Source organism: Coloeus monedula (genome assembly GCF_965178545.1).
Source record: "Coloeus monedula genome assembly, chromosome: 10".
Classification (NCBI taxonomy): domain Eukaryota; kingdom Metazoa; phylum Chordata; class Aves; order Passeriformes; family Corvidae; genus Coloeus; species Coloeus monedula.
This window is the reverse complement of record NC_138790.1, coordinates 4,891,749-4,911,072: the sequence shown is the minus strand read 5'-3', so window position 1 is coordinate 4,911,072 and position 19,324 is coordinate 4,891,749. Positions and strand designations below refer to the sequence as shown.

The 19,324-nt window shown below is 50.7% G+C and overlaps 1 protein-coding gene across 1 annotated transcript in view; it reads left to right on the top strand.

The window, feature by feature from the left end:
• Positions 1 to 19,324, top strand: part of GPC1 (glypican 1) — a gene marked incomplete at both ends in the record, with an annotated part of 194,936 nt that overhangs the window by 174,123 nt on the left and 1,489 nt on the right. The window contains 4 exons of the mRNA XM_082287701.1: positions 12,258 to 12,423; positions 14,369 to 14,499; positions 18,057 to 18,176; positions 18,661 to 18,794. Of these exons, the coding sequence (XP_082143827.1) occupies positions 12,258 to 12,423; positions 14,369 to 14,499; positions 18,057 to 18,176; positions 18,661 to 18,794 (551 nt within the window). The remainder of the gene's footprint in view (positions 1 to 12,257; positions 12,424 to 14,368; positions 14,500 to 18,056; positions 18,177 to 18,660; positions 18,795 to 19,324) is intronic.

Genomic DNA, 19,324 nt, shown 5'->3' with positions numbered 1-19,324 from the left:
ATTTGCTCCAGCTCTGAGCATCATGTGAACAGGAGAGGGCCTTGTGCTGGTGGAGTCACTGCCTGCCAGCTGCTGCCCAGAGACCCTCCCTCACTGCTGCCCAGAGACCCTCCCTCACTGCTGTGAGCAGTTGCTGCGCTCAGCAGTGAGAGCGAGGACGCGCTCCTTGGAAAGACGTGGTGGAGGTGAACTGGAATATTGCAGGGCTGGGGGGAGCAAAGCTGAGAAAGAAGAAATGGTAAGGGCTGAGAGGTAACCCTTTATAAGCACAAGCAGAAAACCCTGAGGGAGATGCAGCATGGTAAACAGCAGTGGCTGTAACCCTGGCTGGGTTTGTTACGTGCTGCTCACGCGGCTCAGGCCTCTCGGGCCAGCTCTGCTGCACAGAGCGCTGTGGGGATGGGCAGAGCTGGTCCTGTCTGCAGCAGGACACCCGGCAAGGGCAGTGAGGCTGCACAGGTCTGTGCTGGCCTCCTGCATCCCAGTGCCGTGGATGGCGAGGAGAGCTGCCCTGTGCATGCCAGAGAGTGCCCAGAGTCCTCCAATTCCCCTTGGAGCCCTGGCAGCTCGTGACTGTCAGGCAGAGCACAGAGAGCAAAGACGTAATGTCCCATTTCCAAAGGCAGCAAGAGGAAATAATTTGAAATGAATTTTGCTCATCAGTCAGAAAATGAGTTATTATGACAATCTTTCCTTTGCTGGGTCTTCATTGGTTCTTGTTTCTAAATTTTAAGTTTTCCCAAGGTAGTGGAGATTTATGTGAAGCAATACCAGCTACGTAAGCAAGAAACACTTACTCAAATAATCGATTTTAATAGTTGTTTGCATTTCCTTTTCTCAGTAGATGTTCTTAAGGCTGATTCTCATTTGAGTTTGAAACAAAATGTAATGATTTTCTTTATAAGCTTTTTCACTAAATCCTGTATTTCATTTTACCAATGCAAGTTAAAGTCAGCTATCAGTACATTTTTATTTAGCCAATAGTGTGTTTCACAATATATTTCAGCCTTATTTTTTTAAACTTTTCTGTTAGGATAAGGTACATGGCAGCTTTCCTATTTACCATATGAGTAATTTTTAAACACATGCTGGGTCAAGCTGCATTTGTTTGGGAACCGAATTCCAATTAAAAAGTCCTAAAAATAAAATTTTTAGAAATGCTTTTAATGGTTAAGTGAATGTGCTGAAGACATGTGGAAAATAATGTTTATCTAAACATGCTTTACATTTCCAACAAGTCAATAACATAACAAAGACAGTATGGTCCTCATGTCCTTTAAGATTGTAGCCATTTTTCATACCCACTTTTTTCCACAGCTTGAAAGGACATGTTTGACTTCTATCTTTCAGTTTCCAGTTGCTTTTCTGGTGAAGTAAGCATAAAATTGATCTTACTGAACAAAATGAAGATAAAATCTTTTTCTCCCACTTACGATACCACTGTGCTAAAGCATCTCAAGAGCAGTGAACTCTGGTCCCATGTGCTTGGTGGGACATCTCCATCCTTTCAGTGGCTGATCTTTTTTGAGAGCATCAGCAGCAAGTAAACACAACCATAAATAACATGTTATTTCATTTAAAGGATTTTACTTCTGTTATAGTACTAAGCATTTATCTAAATTGGCCTCCTCTTGATCCTGAAAAGACAGTGTTAGTGTTTGTAAATAGATGTTACGAGAGTGTTGTTCCATGGCAATGTCAATACCCTCATATCCCCACGTTTATTTCCTTGTTACTGGATGTTGTCCCAGCTCGGGCTCTGGAGCTGTGCAGTTTTCTCATGGCAGAGATGTGTGGGTTTGTGTCCTGCAGAGTTTCCAGGTGGCAGCAGGAAGCAGCAGGTCCCAAAGGTGCTGGTGTCACCAGCAGGGGTGGGGGTGGGAGGGTGCAGGGATGCCACTCACCACAGCCACGTACGAGCAGCAGCTGCTTTTGCTTGGTTTTCCTTTCTGTCGTTGCAAACCACTGGTGAGGCTTTCGAAAAATGAGCTGGTCAGTGCCTGTGCTCGAGGTTTGTGGTGCTGCAGATTTCAGCAGCAGTTCACAGGGTGCAAAATGCCACAAGGATCCTTTGCAGGACTGGCTGTACTCGGGAGGAGGACAAGGAGGACTGAAGGCCCAGGGTGGGGACCTGCAGTGCTTCAGACACCCCTTCCTGTGAACACCGTCTGAGACTTCAGGCTGAAATAGGCTCTTGACCTTCAGGGACTGGTCTTGCAGCAGCTCTTGTGCTGCCTGCCTTTTGCCCTTGTAGCCTCTGGCACGGCTGCCAAGACCTGCCCATGCCTGGGCAACCTTGGAGGGGGCTAGGACCTGCCCTTCCTTCCCAAGAGAAGTGTCACCTCTGCTGAAGTGCCTCATGTTTTCTTGCCCAGCTGTCCCTGGCAGTTTGTATGTGAGACTGCATGGCTGAAACCATTTTAGATCTAGGTTCCAGTCAGCCCAATTCTCCCTGCAAACCCAGGAGCTTAATATCCCTTTCCCTGAGCTGGCTGTGCTCCCTGGATCATCACCCTGCCATCAGCTGCCTTCCTGCTTTAAACACCTTGGTACAGCAGCTCCTGCAGCCTCACACACACCCCTGCTCCTTTCCAGCCCTGCTGCATGTAAAGCTGGGGAGGGAATTTTGCAATAACATTGGAATTTGTTTGGATAGATTCAAATCAAGCTGGATGAGAAACATGCAGTCTTGAACACATCCTTATGTATTTCACATATTACTTTCCAGTATTTCTATCCCTTATTATGTTTCAGTCACAACCCTTCAGGGATAAAAACCCATAGGTGTTCTGAATAGAAAAGAAATAATACAGGAAAGTAGATATATGTCTCCCATATTTACCTGGTGGTTAAAAGTCAATTGAATCTAGCTTTCAAAGGATTGAAAATTGTACCAGCTGGAAATACCTGTGTTAAATGAACAGAGCAGGGAGTGTGTGGAATAGGCAGGTGTTGGCTTGCAGTGTTTTCCTCTGGAGGGAGAGGACATGACAGCAATCTGTCTATCTACATGAATCTCTCTCATTTTAATATCTGAATGCAGTTAGGTACTAGACAGGAATCAATGACATAGATCCTCCCAATTAGCTGTGGGTGCTGCCTCTGGAGCCATTGTCACTGCCCTCTCCAAGTGCCCTCACCACTGGCTGGAGGGAGACTGGGACAGTGCTGTGTTCTGTTTTGCTGCCTCAGTTTGCCTCGATTACCCCAGCCTTCATATTTTTTTTCCCCCCTGAGTCTGCAGAATGGCCATTTGGCTGCTGGCCTGGCAGGGCTGGACCCAGCCAGTCTGTCTGGCCTCAGGCCTAACAGCAGCTGCTGTGCTGGAGCATGAAGGGCACAGATTTGGCATCAGCCTCCATCCTCCGTGTCCCTCCTGCAGTGCAGCGCTGAATGCAGTAAGGTGAAAGCAGGAGGGTCTCTGAACCGTGTTGGGGCTGTCTGTGTCCTACCTGTGCTACCAGACCCCAGTACAGCCACCCCCAGCACACTGCACCCTGCTCGCCTCTCATCCCTGGCAGGTTTGGGAACGTGCTTGATGGATCTTGAATGATGGGCTTGGCGAGGCTTAAAACTCACCGTGCTCCAAGGACTCGTGGCTGTGCATTTATGGAAGGAAGATGCAAAATAATGACTGAAGTGATTATACAATTCATTAGACTTTGAAAGAATCATATTTCTGTCAGACCTGCAGCTGTTTCTTTTAGAGTTTCACTCTGAAAAATTGGAAGGCTTGGTTCATTTAACACATGTCAAGGTGCTAATTACATCAGGGCTGGCATAAACATGCACAAGGCAGCTGCTGACCGTGTGGTGGAGGGAGCAGGATGTGCTCCCCACAGCAGCTCCCCTGCACCAGCCGAGGGCTGGGCACACCTGCAGCTCCCGCTCCTGTCACCGGACTGCCCAGTGCATGGAGCTGCTGTAGCCTGGATTTCCAGTTACACATGTGGAAGTGCAAAGAACATCACAGCCCTTCTGGGTTTTGATCATAATATTTGAGGGTCCCTCCATGGGGCGACTGTAAAAGTGAAATGTTTCCCAGCATGAAATGGCCACATTGCAGATAGCCCTGATCACAGAGCTGGCCAGCTCCCCTGAGAAACACAAACCTGTCCTCTGAGTGCTGGTTTGTTCTAAAAGAGAGCAAGGCTGGCTTTCCAAGCCCATTCCTGGGCTGTTGGGCATCCCATGGGAAGCTCAGGAGCACTCCTCATCGCCGGCCCAGCAGGATCAGCTCCTCTGCTTGACCCGTTTTTGTAGGTGCTGTTCTTCACACTGACAACTTTATCCCAACTGTACAATTCCAGCCAAAGGATTTGGGGTAATTTGAGTGGCTTTGAATACCTGTCTGCATTTCCCAGCACACACAGCCTGATCTGTGGCTTGAAGAGCTGACCTGCTTTCCTTTAGACACTGCTCCAGAAAGAGCTTTTCACAGCAGGCAGAACTTCCCTCACCTGCCTTTAAAATTCCCACGAGGAGGTAAGAGAGGGTGCCACGAATGGCTCAGCTGCAGCCACCCGTGTGGTTCAGCCCCAGCCCTGGGGAGGTCTCCAGCTGTGGGTGCTTCTGCCTCCAGCTGCCCAGCACCCATTCCTGCCTCTGAGACCTGCCTGCTGTCTGCTGGCTCCAGAGCATCCCTTGGTTTGGAAACCTAAGAGGCCTGATGTCACTGGGTTTAACTGGTGCTTCTGGAGCCTAGAATGGCCATTCAGACAGCAAGGCCTTCTACCTGGGAAGATACACCTGAGTCAGTGCAGGCACATTGTCACAGATATCTGATGCATCTGGAGGCACTTTGTTTCACCCCAACCAACCCCATACCTGACCAAAACCACAGGTCCCAGTGCCCACCTTGGGTCTGCACTGCTCCTCAGAGATGAGACCCAGGAAGGGAATGGGAGAGCAGCCACAGGGCAGGGACGTGGTCAGTGTGGGAAACACCAACACCACGCCACAGAGAGCTCCCTGCAGGCCACCCTCATACTGCCTTGGGCAGGACTTTTAGAGGGAATAGAGCCCACAGAACAACACTTCTACCAGCAGTGTTAAGGACCAGCTGAGCCTCGTCCCTCCATCAGCTGATCTGCCCTTGTCCCTCTGTCAGTCCGGGGGGTGGGGGTGTGACAGCACTTCAGCAGCCTGTAGTTTTCACCCAGGCAGGCCTCTCTCTCCATCCCTGAATCTCTCCACTCTACCTAACCCTGCTTCCCCTGGGAAGCAAGGCACAGATGGCTCACAGCAGCCTGGGGGGAATGTGCAAGGGGAGAAAGGGGGTAGGAAAAATACCAGCAAGAGCTCAATTTATTTTATTGGTGTTAAATGCCTTTCAGATGTACTTAAAGGCCCCTGAAGGCCAAGGAGTCCAGTCACATTGCAACTAGGCTGCAGGTTCTCATTTGCTTTTAAACCAGGCTTCAAAAGGAGAAAGGATTTGGGGCTGGATGATTCTTTTCTTTTTTTCTTTTCTTTGCTTTGTTTGAAGCCAGCACTTCAAAAGCAGCATCTGCAGCTTGGCCTGCAGGCTCTGGGTGCCAGAGGAGCTGGCCATCTCCTGCTGGGCACAGAAGAGCCCTGCCACCAGCCATGGGGTCAGTCTCATGCCTGGAAGGTGTCCAGAGCCAGGTTCTGTGCCCAGGAGCAACAGCCCAGCCCAAACACCCTGTGCTGCTCTGGTAGGAGCTTGGTGCTGCCACTGTTGGAAAGATTGTCCAGATGCCTGTGGCTTCCTAAAGCTCAACTTATCTCCAACTCTCAGGAAGCTGGGATGGGAGGGAAGGATCATTGCTTGACCCTGTAACTCCTGGATGTGATGTACAGAGCTGGACCCAGCACTAGTGCCTCTTCAGCTGCAGTTCCCTGAGGCCTTCCTCTCTGCATCTCACGCTTTGGTCCTTCCAGACACCTTTTCAGGAATAATTGACTTGGATAAAGAAATGGTTTTTGGAGTGAGGAGGGTGTAGAAGTTTTTAGCTGCATGTGAGTCAGATCATCACTTCCATGATTCTTTTGTGCCCTGATATAGCTCAGGGTATTTTTGGAGGCTTTGAATATCTTCGAAGCACTAGGCATTAGGGTAATGATGGAAAATGCCTCTGCTCTTTGCCTCTCTCTGTTCTTCTGTGAGACCTGTCAAATGAGGTCCCAGTTCAGAATAGCAAAAACTCTTCTACTGTTGCAGGTTCAGCAAGGTCTGGGGTCAGGAGGAATTGCATCCCTCTTTTGCACCAAACCTGACACTGTAAAAAGAGGTCTACAGATCAGTGGGTGCTGTTTGGAAAATCAGCATGTAACGTGGGGAGGAGCTTCAGTGGGAGAAAGAACAGGCCATGGTGGGGCTGAGGGAGAAGTGTTCCATGGCTCTAGAAGATGTGCTCTTGTTACCTCTGAGCATCTGTAGGTGTGCAAAGATGGGTAACTTGGGTTGAACATGCACACTGGAAGTTTGATTTGTTCTCCATAGGCACAGAGGAAGGATAAGAAGGTTTTTTCCTCTGTTCTGGAGAAATCTAGCCCATTTTGACCAGTGCTGCTGTGTGTCCTACGGGCTCTAAAGCCCTGGCCATCCCCAGAACTGTCAGCACTCAGGTGTCTCTGGGCCTTCAAGTGCCTGTGCAGGGGTGTGTCATGCATTTGAGCTGAGTGCTTTCCTCATCTACAGGTAGTTTCTCCTCCCTGTGTTTGTCCTTCAGAAAGTTTATAATTGTCCTAAAGTTATGTTAGGTGCTGTGAAGGGTAACTTCGCTCTCCTGAAGTGCAGAGGGAGAGAGTTGGTGACTTGTTATCCACAAGCCTCCTGTGTTTCTGTGATTCTCTGCTTGGAAAACATGTTAATAAAGTACATGGCAGGAGCTTTTTTTTTTTTGTTAGAAGCCTTCACACTGAATGTTCTCTAAATTGGCTGGGGGGTGGCAAGGAACCTAGTTAGTCACTAATCCCCCAGCCCATCCTCTCAGCAAATGGCTTGTGAAAGCCATTAATTTTACTGTAATTAATTTAAACGTTGCTCAGGAGGAGGAAAAATTAAGGAAACCAATGCCACTCTGAATAGAGAATTATGTGTTCTCAATTTTCTGTCAAATTATCTCCACACGTGCCTGTTCTGCACTGGTTGCTGAGCAAACACTGTGCCAGGGAGTCACACAGCAAATCCCAGCTCAAAGAACCTGTGCAGGAGGCAGGAGAGCCTGCAGAGGACTTTGGCTTTGGCAAAGTACTCGCCTCCAGCAATTCACATCTGGTTGTGTGGCTCCACCAACAAAGCATGGGCACGTGAGGCTTTGGAAAGTCGCCATGGAAAAGCCCAGAGCTGGGCTCCTGCTCCAAGCACAGTGACAGGGTAATACCTGCTGACAGCCTCCTTGAAATGTCAGTGCTTGTGGTGGAACGGGGCTTTTTATGAGGCAGCCACCTGTTCCCCTTGCATTACCTCATTGCTAGTACTGTATCCCCAGCTGTAAAGTAGTTTTAATTAAAATTATTTATTGCTCAATAAGATTTGTCCCCTATTTTGGGTGTATCTTAGAAGATAACATTTTTTCCTTATCACTTCATCACTGGGCTTACACTTCAAAGGACTGTACCCGTGGATGTCACTGTGATCAGAATAGAGTATGTGGATTTTAGCTGAGCAATGACGTACAATCAATGTATTTTTAAGCTGAGCTTAGCTTTATTTTGCATTTTTATTTATACTTCTGACAACTGAATGAGTGCCCTGGCTCCAAGCCATATCTCTCAATAATAATAATCTTTTTTTCAGATTCTTGGGAAAGGGCGTCTCCACTGTATCGTGCATGTTCTCTTGACATCTTAATGCAGTTTCTAGGTCACTGAGCTAAGAAAAGACTGTAGGTGCCACTAAAGTCCCCTTAAAGAAGAGCCAGCCACAGGCTGGGCCAGGTTGATGGTACTTAGAGAAATCAATTATTGTCATGTACTATCTTCATGCTGTGCCAGATCAGTTAAAGATGAAGCAGTTTTGTCAGGTTTCTCTCCATCTGCAAGACTTTTCATGCTCCTGCCCTCAGGCCACTTGTGCTGAATGGATGTTGCTCATGGACCCATCAGTTGTTGCAGGTCTGTGCTGGGAAGCTGGAGGGACTCCCTGCAGGTCTTAGCTGGCACCCACTGGCTGTTGGGCAGGGGGTAACTCAATGTTTCAGGTTCTTTTGAGGGCTATGGGATGAAAGCAGAAGCACTAGGAGGTGAAGATGTCTAGGAGGTGAAGTGTGCAGGTGGAGGTCAGTCTTGCCTTTGCCAGACTGGAGAAACTGCCTCACTCCCACCGAGGGAGTTCATCTGGAAGGAGCTGCCAGGAAGGGAGGATGCGTTGTCCCCACAGCTCCAACCCAAGAAGCTCCTCTCCCTAGTGCCACTGCTGGAGCTGGCTGTGCCCCAGAGGTGAGCAGGCAGGACAGCTGCAGCTTTCCCCTGCTTGTGTTGTGGGATCCATATCCTAGGAGGGAAGCTCAGCCCCTCCTAACTGGGGCTGGGATTCCCATGTGTGGATACAGCATTGATGAAAAAAACCTGGAAGCTAACTTCAGCAAACTAATCCGTGAGGACTCAGAGATGTTTGAAAGACTGTTCCTTAATATGTTGCAAGTCCCCCAACTTGCAGGATCAGGGCTGGGAGGGGTTCTGGTTGCCCCAGACCCTCACTCTCTTCTGCCCTGTGTGGAGCAGTAGTGCAAGGGCTGGGTGGAGCAGTGAGAAACTGAGCTCTGGCCAAGCAAAACACAGAGAAAATATTTGGTGTGATTCCTCTTCCTGCTCTCCTATCCTTCTTTTCTCAGTTCACCTCTGCAGCCTGCTTGTGCCAAAGGACTGCTGCTGCCAACAGAAGAGGTTGGAGTCATTCTCTGGGGAAAGGGAGTGGAGCCTGGTGTCATGCACCTGCAAAAATTAGTATTTATCTTTTCTGCCAAGAGATTAGGTTGAATGCTTGACACCTGCCAGATTCAGCAGAGCAATGGTGGTGATGGAAGGTCAGCTGGTTGTCTTCAGAGTAGAGGCTGTGGGGCAGGGAGTAGGGGCCAGGCTCCCCCTCCTGGGGCACTGGGACACTCCACTGTCCTCCAGGAGACAAAGCCACCTTACGAGAGTGACAGACTGCCAGTGCACACACAACTCCATCTGGCATCCAGAAGTGTTCCTTACTGAGGTGCAGAAGTACTTCTTTTTCCCCCATACTCTCAGGAGTTGAAACTGAGTCTCAGGTGCTGTTGTTGTCTGCACCCCGTGCCCCACTGCAGATGGCAGCATCCCAAAGGAGTGCATGGGCATGGACACGGGTGGTGTGGCTGGTGATGGTGAGTGTGGCTGGTGATGGGCAGTGTGGCTGGTGATGGGTAGTGTGGCTGGTGACAAGCAGTGTGGCTGGTGACGGGCAGTGTGGCTGGTGACGGGCAGTGTGGCTGGTGGCAGTGGCCAGGGGAGGAGGACGGAAGGCAGCTCTCTGCAGCACCGGGCCCCTGGCAGCTGCCCACACTCGCCAGCTGTGCCAAAGGGCACACAGAGCCGGTGGGCACCGAGGAGCAGGCGCTGCCCTTCTGCAGCTCTGCGTGGTGGCCGGGCACGGGTGGCCCTGCACGGTCACTCTCCTGTGGGTGAGGGAGTGCTGAGCTCCGGGTGTGAGGGTCCTTTCTGGCACACACAAAGTAAATCCCAAGGCCAGAATGAGTTTTGCAAGCAGCAGGACTTGTGAATGCCCTGTCACAAGCTTCACTGAAATACGGGATCGCTGTGGTCTCCGTGGAGCTGCAGTGCAGGGCTGGGTTTACACTGTACTTTAAGCATCTTGGAGATGCTTTTCTGAGCCAAAATCTGACTCTTGCTTCTTTCAGTGACTCCCGTGGACTCTGGCAGGCTATCAATAGCTTTGTGTCCTTGCTTCTGGTGGCCGTCCTCTCTGCTTGGGGGGGGCTGGCCCACACCACCTCAGGGGTGCTTCCTGCAGGCAATGCTGTGTTCCTTTTTCCAGAGTATTTCAGCTCCCTCTGCTCCAGAAGTCTGTGCAGTGCAACCAGGGATGTGTGTGGGTAAAGGCAAACGATCCGCCTGCTCCCTGGTTCCCCTCAGTGCTGTGGAAAGTCCCACGTTTCAGGATTCACCTGTGCCGCAGGTCCCAGTCCATGCAGTGGGAGCTGACAGTGCTCCATGGCCACAGCTGGATATGCCGGGATGAGCAGTGATGGGCTGTGTCAGTAAAGCACAGGGACCAAGTTGTGTTCAGGAGCTGATGGCCTGTGCAGGCTGCAGGACTGGGTCATGAGTGTCACCATATAATCCATGTTTGTGATTGCTCTGCCTGGGGAAGGGGAGGTCACAGCTCCTTTCCCATCTGCATCCCTGCTTTTTGTGTGAGTTCTCTGGAGCTACAGCCTGTGTTAGCATGCACCATGCTCTTACCTGGTGTCTTTTCAGTCACTATTCAGCCAAGCTTATTTAAGCCCTGAGATGAAAAACGAAGCACTCTTTTGTTTGCCTGTCCCTCTGCTTTGTTGCATTGCTGAGGTAGGAGACAGTGGTGGCTTCAGGGTTTCCCGTGCGATGAGGCGTGCGGCAGCCGTGCGGTGCAGCAGGATGGAGCCTCCATCTCCTGGCGGCAGAGCCACATGGCAGCCGGGCTCTGCCTGCAGGAGTTGTCCCAGGGCAGGGACCCAAAGCTGCCCCAGGAAGCTGAGGGAAGCTCTGGTGTGTGTGGGGGGTTCCTGCTGGGCTCAGCCCCTCTGGCCCCGATGGGACACAGGTTTATCTGCAGTCGTCTCATGGCTTCTTTGGGCTGCTGGGCCAGGGAAGCAGGTTCTGTTTGGGTTCTTTCTCCAAAACTTAAAAAATTTTGTCCTCATCCTGAAGAAGGTTTTCAGAAGGTTATTTTAGTGTATTCCTACCCAATGAAGCCTCAGCACCATCCAGCATCTGGTTTCCAAGGTTTACTGGAAGTGGGGTGGTACCACACAGACAGTTTCCGGAGGGGGGAAGCTTAGGGATTTTCTCTCACAACCTCTGACACTGGGCTCAGCATGTTCACACTCTCCCAAGGGTACCTCAGAACTGAATCTTTCTGGAGGCCCAGGGATTTTTCCTTTCAAGATTTGTCCCTTCCATCACTTTTCTCCCCTCTGGGGTCCTTGGAGAGTGTCAAGTACCTGGAACCAAGGGACACTTCATAGAGACATTCATTTTTTCTTTTGTAAATGATTTAAAAAGATTTACAAGGGAGTAACAAATGGATCTGAGCAAAGATGGAAAAAGACCACAAAAGAGAAGACATTTTAGCAACAAAACAGGGGAACATGGACCTTTGCCAGCATCCCTGCAGGGTCTGCCAGGCTGTTATTCACCCCTCAGTGCACTGTCAGCCCTTGCCCACGGCAGCTGGGGGGACACTGGCCCATGGCTGATGGGCTGGGGGGACACTGACGTGCTGCTGAGGCTGTGGCCCTGCTCTCTGGGCTCTGCACCTGCGCTGGCTCTGTGCTTGCAGGACCAGGGTGGTCTAATTAAAGGTGGCAAAGCCACCTCCAGAGTCAGCTCTGCAAAGCACCAGCTGCATGTGCAGGGCCTGTGAGCTGCTGGCACGGCGTGGCTTGGCCCAGGTCTCTGGCTGCCTGCGGTTCCTGAAGTGCTCACAGAGAGCAATCACTTCCCAGTGTCAAGTGCTCTCAATTGCCCATAATTTTGGAATTGTGCAAGTCTTCCCCCAAGACTATTTTCCTTTCCAAAGATACCAGCTGGGAAGGTTCTGTGTCCAGGGCCCCACTGTGCGTCCCCCCAGGAAGCTGGAGGTGCAGTTTGTGTGGGACGCCTGTGTCTGCAGGACAGTGGCAGCAGAGCCTTGCAGAAGGGGCACGGTGGTGGCACTGATGGCAGAGGCTCCAGGGGCACACGTGCACCATGTCAGGGTCCAGGTTACAGCTGGGGACAGCCCAAGCTGTCCTTGTGGCCACCAGACCTGGCTGGAAGGGGGATGGTGCTCACATACAGGTTTTTCACAGAAGCCTGGGTTCAAACACAGCCTGAGGAACTGGCAGCTGCCCCAGAGGTCCTGTCCCTCCAACAGGAGTGACACCTGAGGAAGAGTGGGGGGAAGGAGAGGCAGTGAGAGGGGAAGTGGCTTTTCCTGGTCCATGTATGCAGGGGGCTGTGCTGCCTCTCAGATCACAGCAAGCTCCTTCAGCCCAGGGAAGGGGGAAGCTCACCCACATGTCCCCCTGAGCAGTCTGTGCCTGACTGACCTGTCTCCCCAGGTGTCCCTCAGCCACGAGTGCACTCGTGCCATCATGAAGCTGATGTACTGCCCGCACTGCCGGGGCATGTCCAGCGTGAGGCCATGCAACAACTACTGCCTGAACGTCGTGAAGGGCTGCCTGGCCAACCAGGCAGACCTCAGCACCGAGTGGAAGTACCTGATGGGTAAGATGGCCTTTCTCTGCTGCAGCACAGCTGCCTCTCACCTTTGAACTGTCTGAGGCTGTGTTTGGCGGGTAAAGAGGACGGTGGGAGGCTCAGGGGAGGTTGTTTGCAATGTTAAAGCTCTCAGTCCTTGTGCCCACACAGCATCACTCAGCAAGCTCCTCTCTCTCTCTCACAAGCACATGCACAGCTGGAGTGATCTGAGACCTGAGGGAGCCTTGGTGTTTGTCTGGACTCACGGAGGGCAGGGACCAGAGGAGATGACCTTGGGCTTGGCCTTTTTTTCCCTTGCCTTGGCACCCGCTGCCTGGCCAGCCAAGCTGCCAGCTCACCTCCCAGCTGCAGCCCCACAGGCTGGCTCAGGGTTGGCATTAACAACAAAAACCCCGCTGGAGTGCGAGGAGTGTCACCTGCCTCTCGAGGGACACTGCAGAGGGGATGCGGAAGCGCTGCCTGGAGAGGTGCCCAGGCCAGCTGTGCCACAGCTAACTGGAAATGCTCCCTGTGAGAGCAACTGGGAGGCTGCTGCAAAGGAGGGGGAGGAACTGTCCCTTCCCTAGGGGTTCAGTGGCCCTTTGGCCTTTCTGACCAGAGCCAGCCAGGTGTTCCTGTCACTCTGTCCTGGTAGGATGACGGCCTGTCTCCTGAAACATCACTGTACAGCTTTCCTGGATTGACAGGGAAGCAATTCCATGTGCATTTTGCATTTATTCTGGCTTCCTCTTCCCAAGAGACACTGCCAAGGGGTGACAGCTAGGAGGAAATTGGAGCTTCTTTCAAATTGCAGTTGTACATTGCAGTGTCAGAGGTCACAAATTGATCAAGGATGGGAGCAAATGGAGTCAAAGGCTGGTTCACTGGTGGTGTCCTTCCTTCACCCTTCTCCAGGCCCTTCTCTGTAGCCAGAGACAATTTTGTTACATGAAATACAGAGTTATTCTTTCAGTTTGACAAATTAGGGCAGGTCAAATCAAGGAAGATTTTTATACTAAGTGGTTCAAATATAATTTATCACTATTTGGGGGTGCAACCTTTGATTTAAACATCTGTATCTCAAGATTAGTGCCTCTGCAAGACACTATTTGTCTGAAATATGCAGTCTCAAAGATGACACCACAACAAAGTGGCAGCAAAATTAAACTGCAAGCTATACCCCCTTATATTGAGAGCATATAGGCTGTCCTTCCTTCAGACCCAACTGGAGTGTTGAGAATTGTCTCTGGAGGTAGGCAGAGATTGGCAATTCTTAGTAAGCCAAGCACAGTCCCAAAGCAGCAATCCAAGCTGGAACTTCCAGGCCAGGCAGGAGTGCTTGGACATCAGAGCTTTCCAGGAGGAGCTGAGAGCAAGAGGCAGCCCTCAGTCACTCCCTGTTTACCAGTTAGTTGTGGGCATACTGGTCTGCTTCTGTACCTGTATAGCCTGATATTTCCCTGGCTGTTGTCCTTCCAGAGGTGAAGGTGAGAAGAATTACTCCTTTTCTCACTCCTTCACTGCCACAGAAGCTATTTCCCACATCCACTACCTCTGGCACCTTATTGACCCCAATTCTCCCACTTTCTGCTGGCTGCAATGCTTTGCTGAAGACATGCACTGAGTTAGGAGGGTGAGAGCCAAGTATTGCTCTGTGTTTCTCAATAATTCTGCACCAGTTTTCTGGCTTTCCCTTCTGTATCACCCAGGGAAATGCTGGTTACTTTGGGTGAACACTCTAGCCAAAGTGCATTTACCATTTGCAGGAGGTTCCTCTGCCACAGAGAGTGGCTTTACTTACATAAAGTGAGGAAAACAAGCGTGCACCTGGGCAGTAATGAAAATGGAGAGGTGTCTCCCAACAAGGAGACCTGCCAAGGGCTCAGCAGCTTCTCCCAGCCAGCATGAGCATGATCCTTACCTTGGTTTGCCCAGAGTGATGATGAGAGCTGTCCCTGCCTTGTTCCACCAGATTCCCTGATCGGGGTGGCTGATCGGATCGACGGACCCTACAACGTGGACACTGTCATAGGGACCATTCACATGAGGATCGCTGAAGCCATTTCTAACTTGCAAGAAAACAAGGATTCAATCACGAGCAAGGTAGGAGCGTGTGCCTGGGCCTGGCTGAGGACACATCATGTGCAACTGCCAGGACCAAATGCTCTTTTGTGCTCACTATTCAGCTGAACAGCAGGAGATGACGAGTGAAAGAGAGCAAATGCCCACTCTTTTAATGATAAATTACCTTGGTTTCCTACCACCCATCTGACACAGGCACAAACCTTTGCAGGTGTTTCCAAATACTGCTCCCTGCCACATCCAGCCAGCCTCCTTTGGGTACAGGCACAGGAGCTGGGACTGCATACACAGTGACGGGGGGAGGCCATGTGCCATTTGCTGTCAAGGGCCTCTGTGCTGAAGAGTTTTGAGATGTTGTGGCTGAGCTGAGGCATTTACACAAAGTGCACAGTCCCCAGTGACAGGAGGCAGCTGCTTTAACCTGCCTCGAGGGGATGTTGAGCAGTGGAAATACTGGGCTATCAGGTTGTACCGTGGGACGGAGCTGCAATCTGGCAGTCCATCTGGGGAGTACAAACCAGGCCCTCCTGAGGCTCACCTGTCTTCCAAGAAGTATGTATCATGAAGGTCTCTTCTGTTGGTCTTCTATTTTTAGTGTATTTATCCACTTAACCACAATCACCTCTGTAGCTGCAGGTAAGAGAAGCTTTGGGAACAAAAGCAGCCCTCCAGGGCTCCTGTCTTTTGCCCAGACACTCCCCGGGTCCTGCAGCTATCCCAGTCAGAGCAGAGATGCAGATGAAAGAAGCGGGACAGGTCCTAACTGGGTTTTGGATAAGGGAAGGGCCAGAGGTATTGCTTGGCAAACAGGAATTCACTGGCACACATCAAAGCACTAACAGCAGCATGCATCCCAGTACTGGGTTAGGTTTCTTTTCTGACATGAAAGGCCATGTTCTTTCTTTCCTTGTTAGGTGAGACTGAGGCTTTCCACATAAAAGCAAATCCATGCTGTGGGAAAACACAGCATCATCTGCAAAGAGAGGTGTTTCCAAGGGGAATACAGTAAATCTGGTGAAATGAAAAGGGCTAAATAGTCTTAATTGGTGTTTGATTGGAGCAACTAAACATGTTTGATAAGCTCCTCAGTATGACCTGGTGACCAGGTGAATGGAGCACTCTTTGCTGGTGGCACAGATAGCAGAGGGCAGGAGATGCGAAAGCTCTGAGCTCTGGTTTTGAGCATGGCAAAGCCATCAGATGAAGGATGTTGTTCTCAGCTGAATTCAGGACTGTCCCAGGCCAGTCCTGGCCATCTCCACTCTCAGAGCCAAGGACAGCAGGTTGGGCTGCAGCTGAAGGCTTTAAACATGAGGGTAACCTCCCAGTCTGGCCAGCCACACTCCCACCACCAGAGACCATTGCTGCTGCGACTGCAGTCCCTAAGTGTGGCACATCACTACCTGAGAGGTCCCCACTTGGCTCCTGCACATCCCACTCACACAGCCAGGCCAGGTCTCCTCGCTGGTTCCATACCAGGTTTCCCATGGCAGTCTCAGATCTCTCGTTCCATAAAGCAATTTATTCACAGCACAGTTACACAGAAGAAACTCGAACTGGTGCCTCTGAGGACAACAAAGGAACCCCTAGGCTTTTATCCCCTCACAGTCCAAGCATGCAAAAGTCTCATCCGGGTATGCCCCATCTCTCAGTGTCTGGTCACCTGGCTGGTGCCCCAGGTCCCTGTGCCCTTTGTTATGCAAAGGGTGGGCAGTGCACAACTCCTGGCTCGGCGAGCCAGAGCTGAATCTGCAGCTCTGAATTTGCAGCTCTCCCTGCAGCTGCACCCCGAGCCACCTGCACAGAATGTATTCCTCAACACTGAACCCCTTTTTTGAGAGGAGCCAGGAGTGGCCCTTGGCCCCAGTGCCACCCTCAGTCACAGTTTGTCCTGGGTTCTGGGGTAAAACTGGAAAAAAGCACTTGTGGTACTGAGCCTTGTGTTCAGGGCACCACAGAGCACTCTCCCTGCTTCCTCACACTCCCCTTTCTCCCTGTGGCTCTCATGGATTTCAGGTAGCAGGAGCTATCAGAGGCTGCAAACACCTACTTGCTCTCATTATTCAGGAGGCTGTCGACCCCCTCAGTCTGCTGAAGTTGTGTTTCCTCCAGCAGTAATTTGCGTTTCTCACTGCAAGCGTTTGGGCTGTCAAGAGGTTTGCCTTGGTACCACACTGTGCTGGAGCTGCTATGGGAGCCACTGTCCTGGACACCTCCCCAGACTTTTATCTCCTGGAAGAGGCCATCTGCCAACAGCAGCAATAGGCCAGTAAAATACAGCAGTGAAACCAAGGTTTTGTTTTGTAGAACCAAGTTGAAAATGCTCTACAAGCAGTTTTCAGGGTGGGTTTTTTGCACAGAGTGAACGAGACTGATGAACAAATTGGCTTGGTGCTGAACTGCTGGAGTCATCAGATCCATCTGGTCAGCAGGATAGGGCACCCCAGGAGGGGCCTTTGGGGGCTGAATGTCCCTCAGACACACCAACAAGAGACTCTTGGCTAGGTTAGGAGTTCACTGTCAGAATCCACGAGCCAGCGCATTCAGCGAGCAGCACGGGCTGTGTCAGCAGAGCTCCTGTCTGCGGTCCTGACTCCTCTGCTTTAAGGGGACACCAGGCAAAGTCACGTTTATCAACAGCTTCTGACAGCACCTGGCAGCCACAACAAGCTTGGAGCCCTCTTTTCAAATCAGATGGCTTCCTTTGGAAAGGCTGGCATTTTCTGACTCAAACTGACAGTGCAAAGTCCCTCCTGACCTCTGATGCTTTGTGCAGCCTGGCCCTCTGAGCATTCCTGCCACCAGTGAGGCTCAGCTGCCCAGCCCTGGTGATCTGCAGCAGAGGTATTGCTACCTGGACTGGTGATGCAGAGACTGGGAGAAGCAGGTGTTTCCAGGACACCCCTCACCTCATCCTAGAGGCCAGGTCTGAGGATTTGTATCTTCCAAGTGCTTCTGCTGCCCTCTGGCTGCAAAGCCCACCTGGGCAGGTAGTTAGGATCATAGGAAGTACCTGAAGGTAACAGACAAATCAATTCTGCTGCTTCATATGCCCCTGAAACGTCCAACCTGACAGATTGTGGCACATCTGCTGTCCTTGCACTGCCCTGGTTGGAGGCACATTGATTTCCCAAGTGTGGATGCTGAGTGCAGGAGTCACAAGGATAGTCCCACATTGGTCTGTTGTCCATTAGTGAGGCTCCCATGCTCTGTAGTCTTGAAGCACATGCCACTGATGTAATGAGTGTGAGCAACTCCCATCTTGTTCTTCCCAGGATTTTATTTTCCAATCATAAGAAGAACAGATAAAATTACTATAAATAATTTAATATCAATATTGGTGACTCATCCAAAAATGTGTTAACTGCTGAATATTTTGCTTGATAGTGGTAACCAAAACCAGTTACAATGTGGTGAAAACACATCTGGCACTAGAAACTAAGCCAGAATCTCTGAGATCTTGGCAATAGGAAGGATAAATATACTTAAGAAGGAAATAAAACCCATAACTGTGGAGTGTTAAATGATTAAAGGAATAGCATCAAAACGTGGGATAGAAAGTTTGGTTTGTTTTTCAGGTATTCCAAGGCTGTGGAAATCCCAAAATCAGCACAAAAGGCTCCAGTAGCGAGGACAAGAAGAGACGGGGGAAGGTGACATTGGAAGCCAAATCCTCTGCACAAGCACTGGAGATGCTGGTGGGTTTGTGTCTGGAGCTGGTGTCCAGGGCAGGGGTGCCCTGGGAGCCTGGCCAGCACGGCCCTGGGTCCTGCAGGTCGGGTCACACCCTCTGGGGGCTGCTGAGCTGCACGTCTGAAGATCAGATCATCAAGTGCTGGTGTGACCCAAGCAGACCTGGTCTTCTTGCCTCTGCACAGGGTTGGGTATACATTGCTGATAACCAATTTCCCAGGGATTTGGTGCCAGACTTATCTGAAGAGGCTCCTAGTCTGATGGTCTTCTCCTGATTATCTTGCGGTATTGGAACAGTCCTTGGCATGTAACCTTTAGCCTTGGGCACTTGGGTTGATGGTCTTTAGGGGAAGGTTGATGATACATCCTTGTTTGCATAAAAATAGATTTTATGATGGTAAAACAAAAAACAGGCAGAATCTTTGTACTTCCCTCAACCCTAGGGCATCCCAGAGCTCTCGTGGCCCTGAGCATCCCATTTGCTTACAGGTTTTAGATGCGAAAGGGAATCTGACAGCTCTCAAGACATACTGGATCACCCTGCCCAGCAGCCTGTGCAGCAAAAAAGTAATGGCCAGCTCAGCGTCGGATGACAAGTGTTGGAATGGGATGACCAAGGGCAGGTATGGAGTGGGTCACAGTGCCAGGGCAGCACCAGCCTGGGGTGAGAGGAAGGGTTTGAAAAGGCACTTACACATCACTGCAGCCAGCCCCACTTGTTCAGAGTGAGCAGTCTGTCCCTGTCCATAGCAATGCTGCATTTCTGGAAAAGCTGGTACCTGGGAATGTCAAGCCTGGTGTCATTTTGCTGTGTGTTGAGGGTTAAGCACTGAAATGCACTCACCATGAAATAACTGTGTAGTTTTCTACTAAGGAAGCAGTTTTGCAATTCCACATGCACTCAAAAGGCAGCAGGGCTGGATTTACCTCACAAGCTCCAGAGCTGCTGCAGAGAATTGCATACATGTCCCTTTATCCATACCTGCTCTGGAATGCTGTTCCCTCTGAAAGGGGGCACCCGGGTGACGTCAAACAGCTGCACAAACAGTTCCTACCCCAGCCAAAGTTAAAGGATGGCTGAGGGGAGACTGGCAGCTGCTGGACATGCACCTTTCTTCTCTTCTCTCCCCAGACCTCTTGGGCTTGGCTTTGC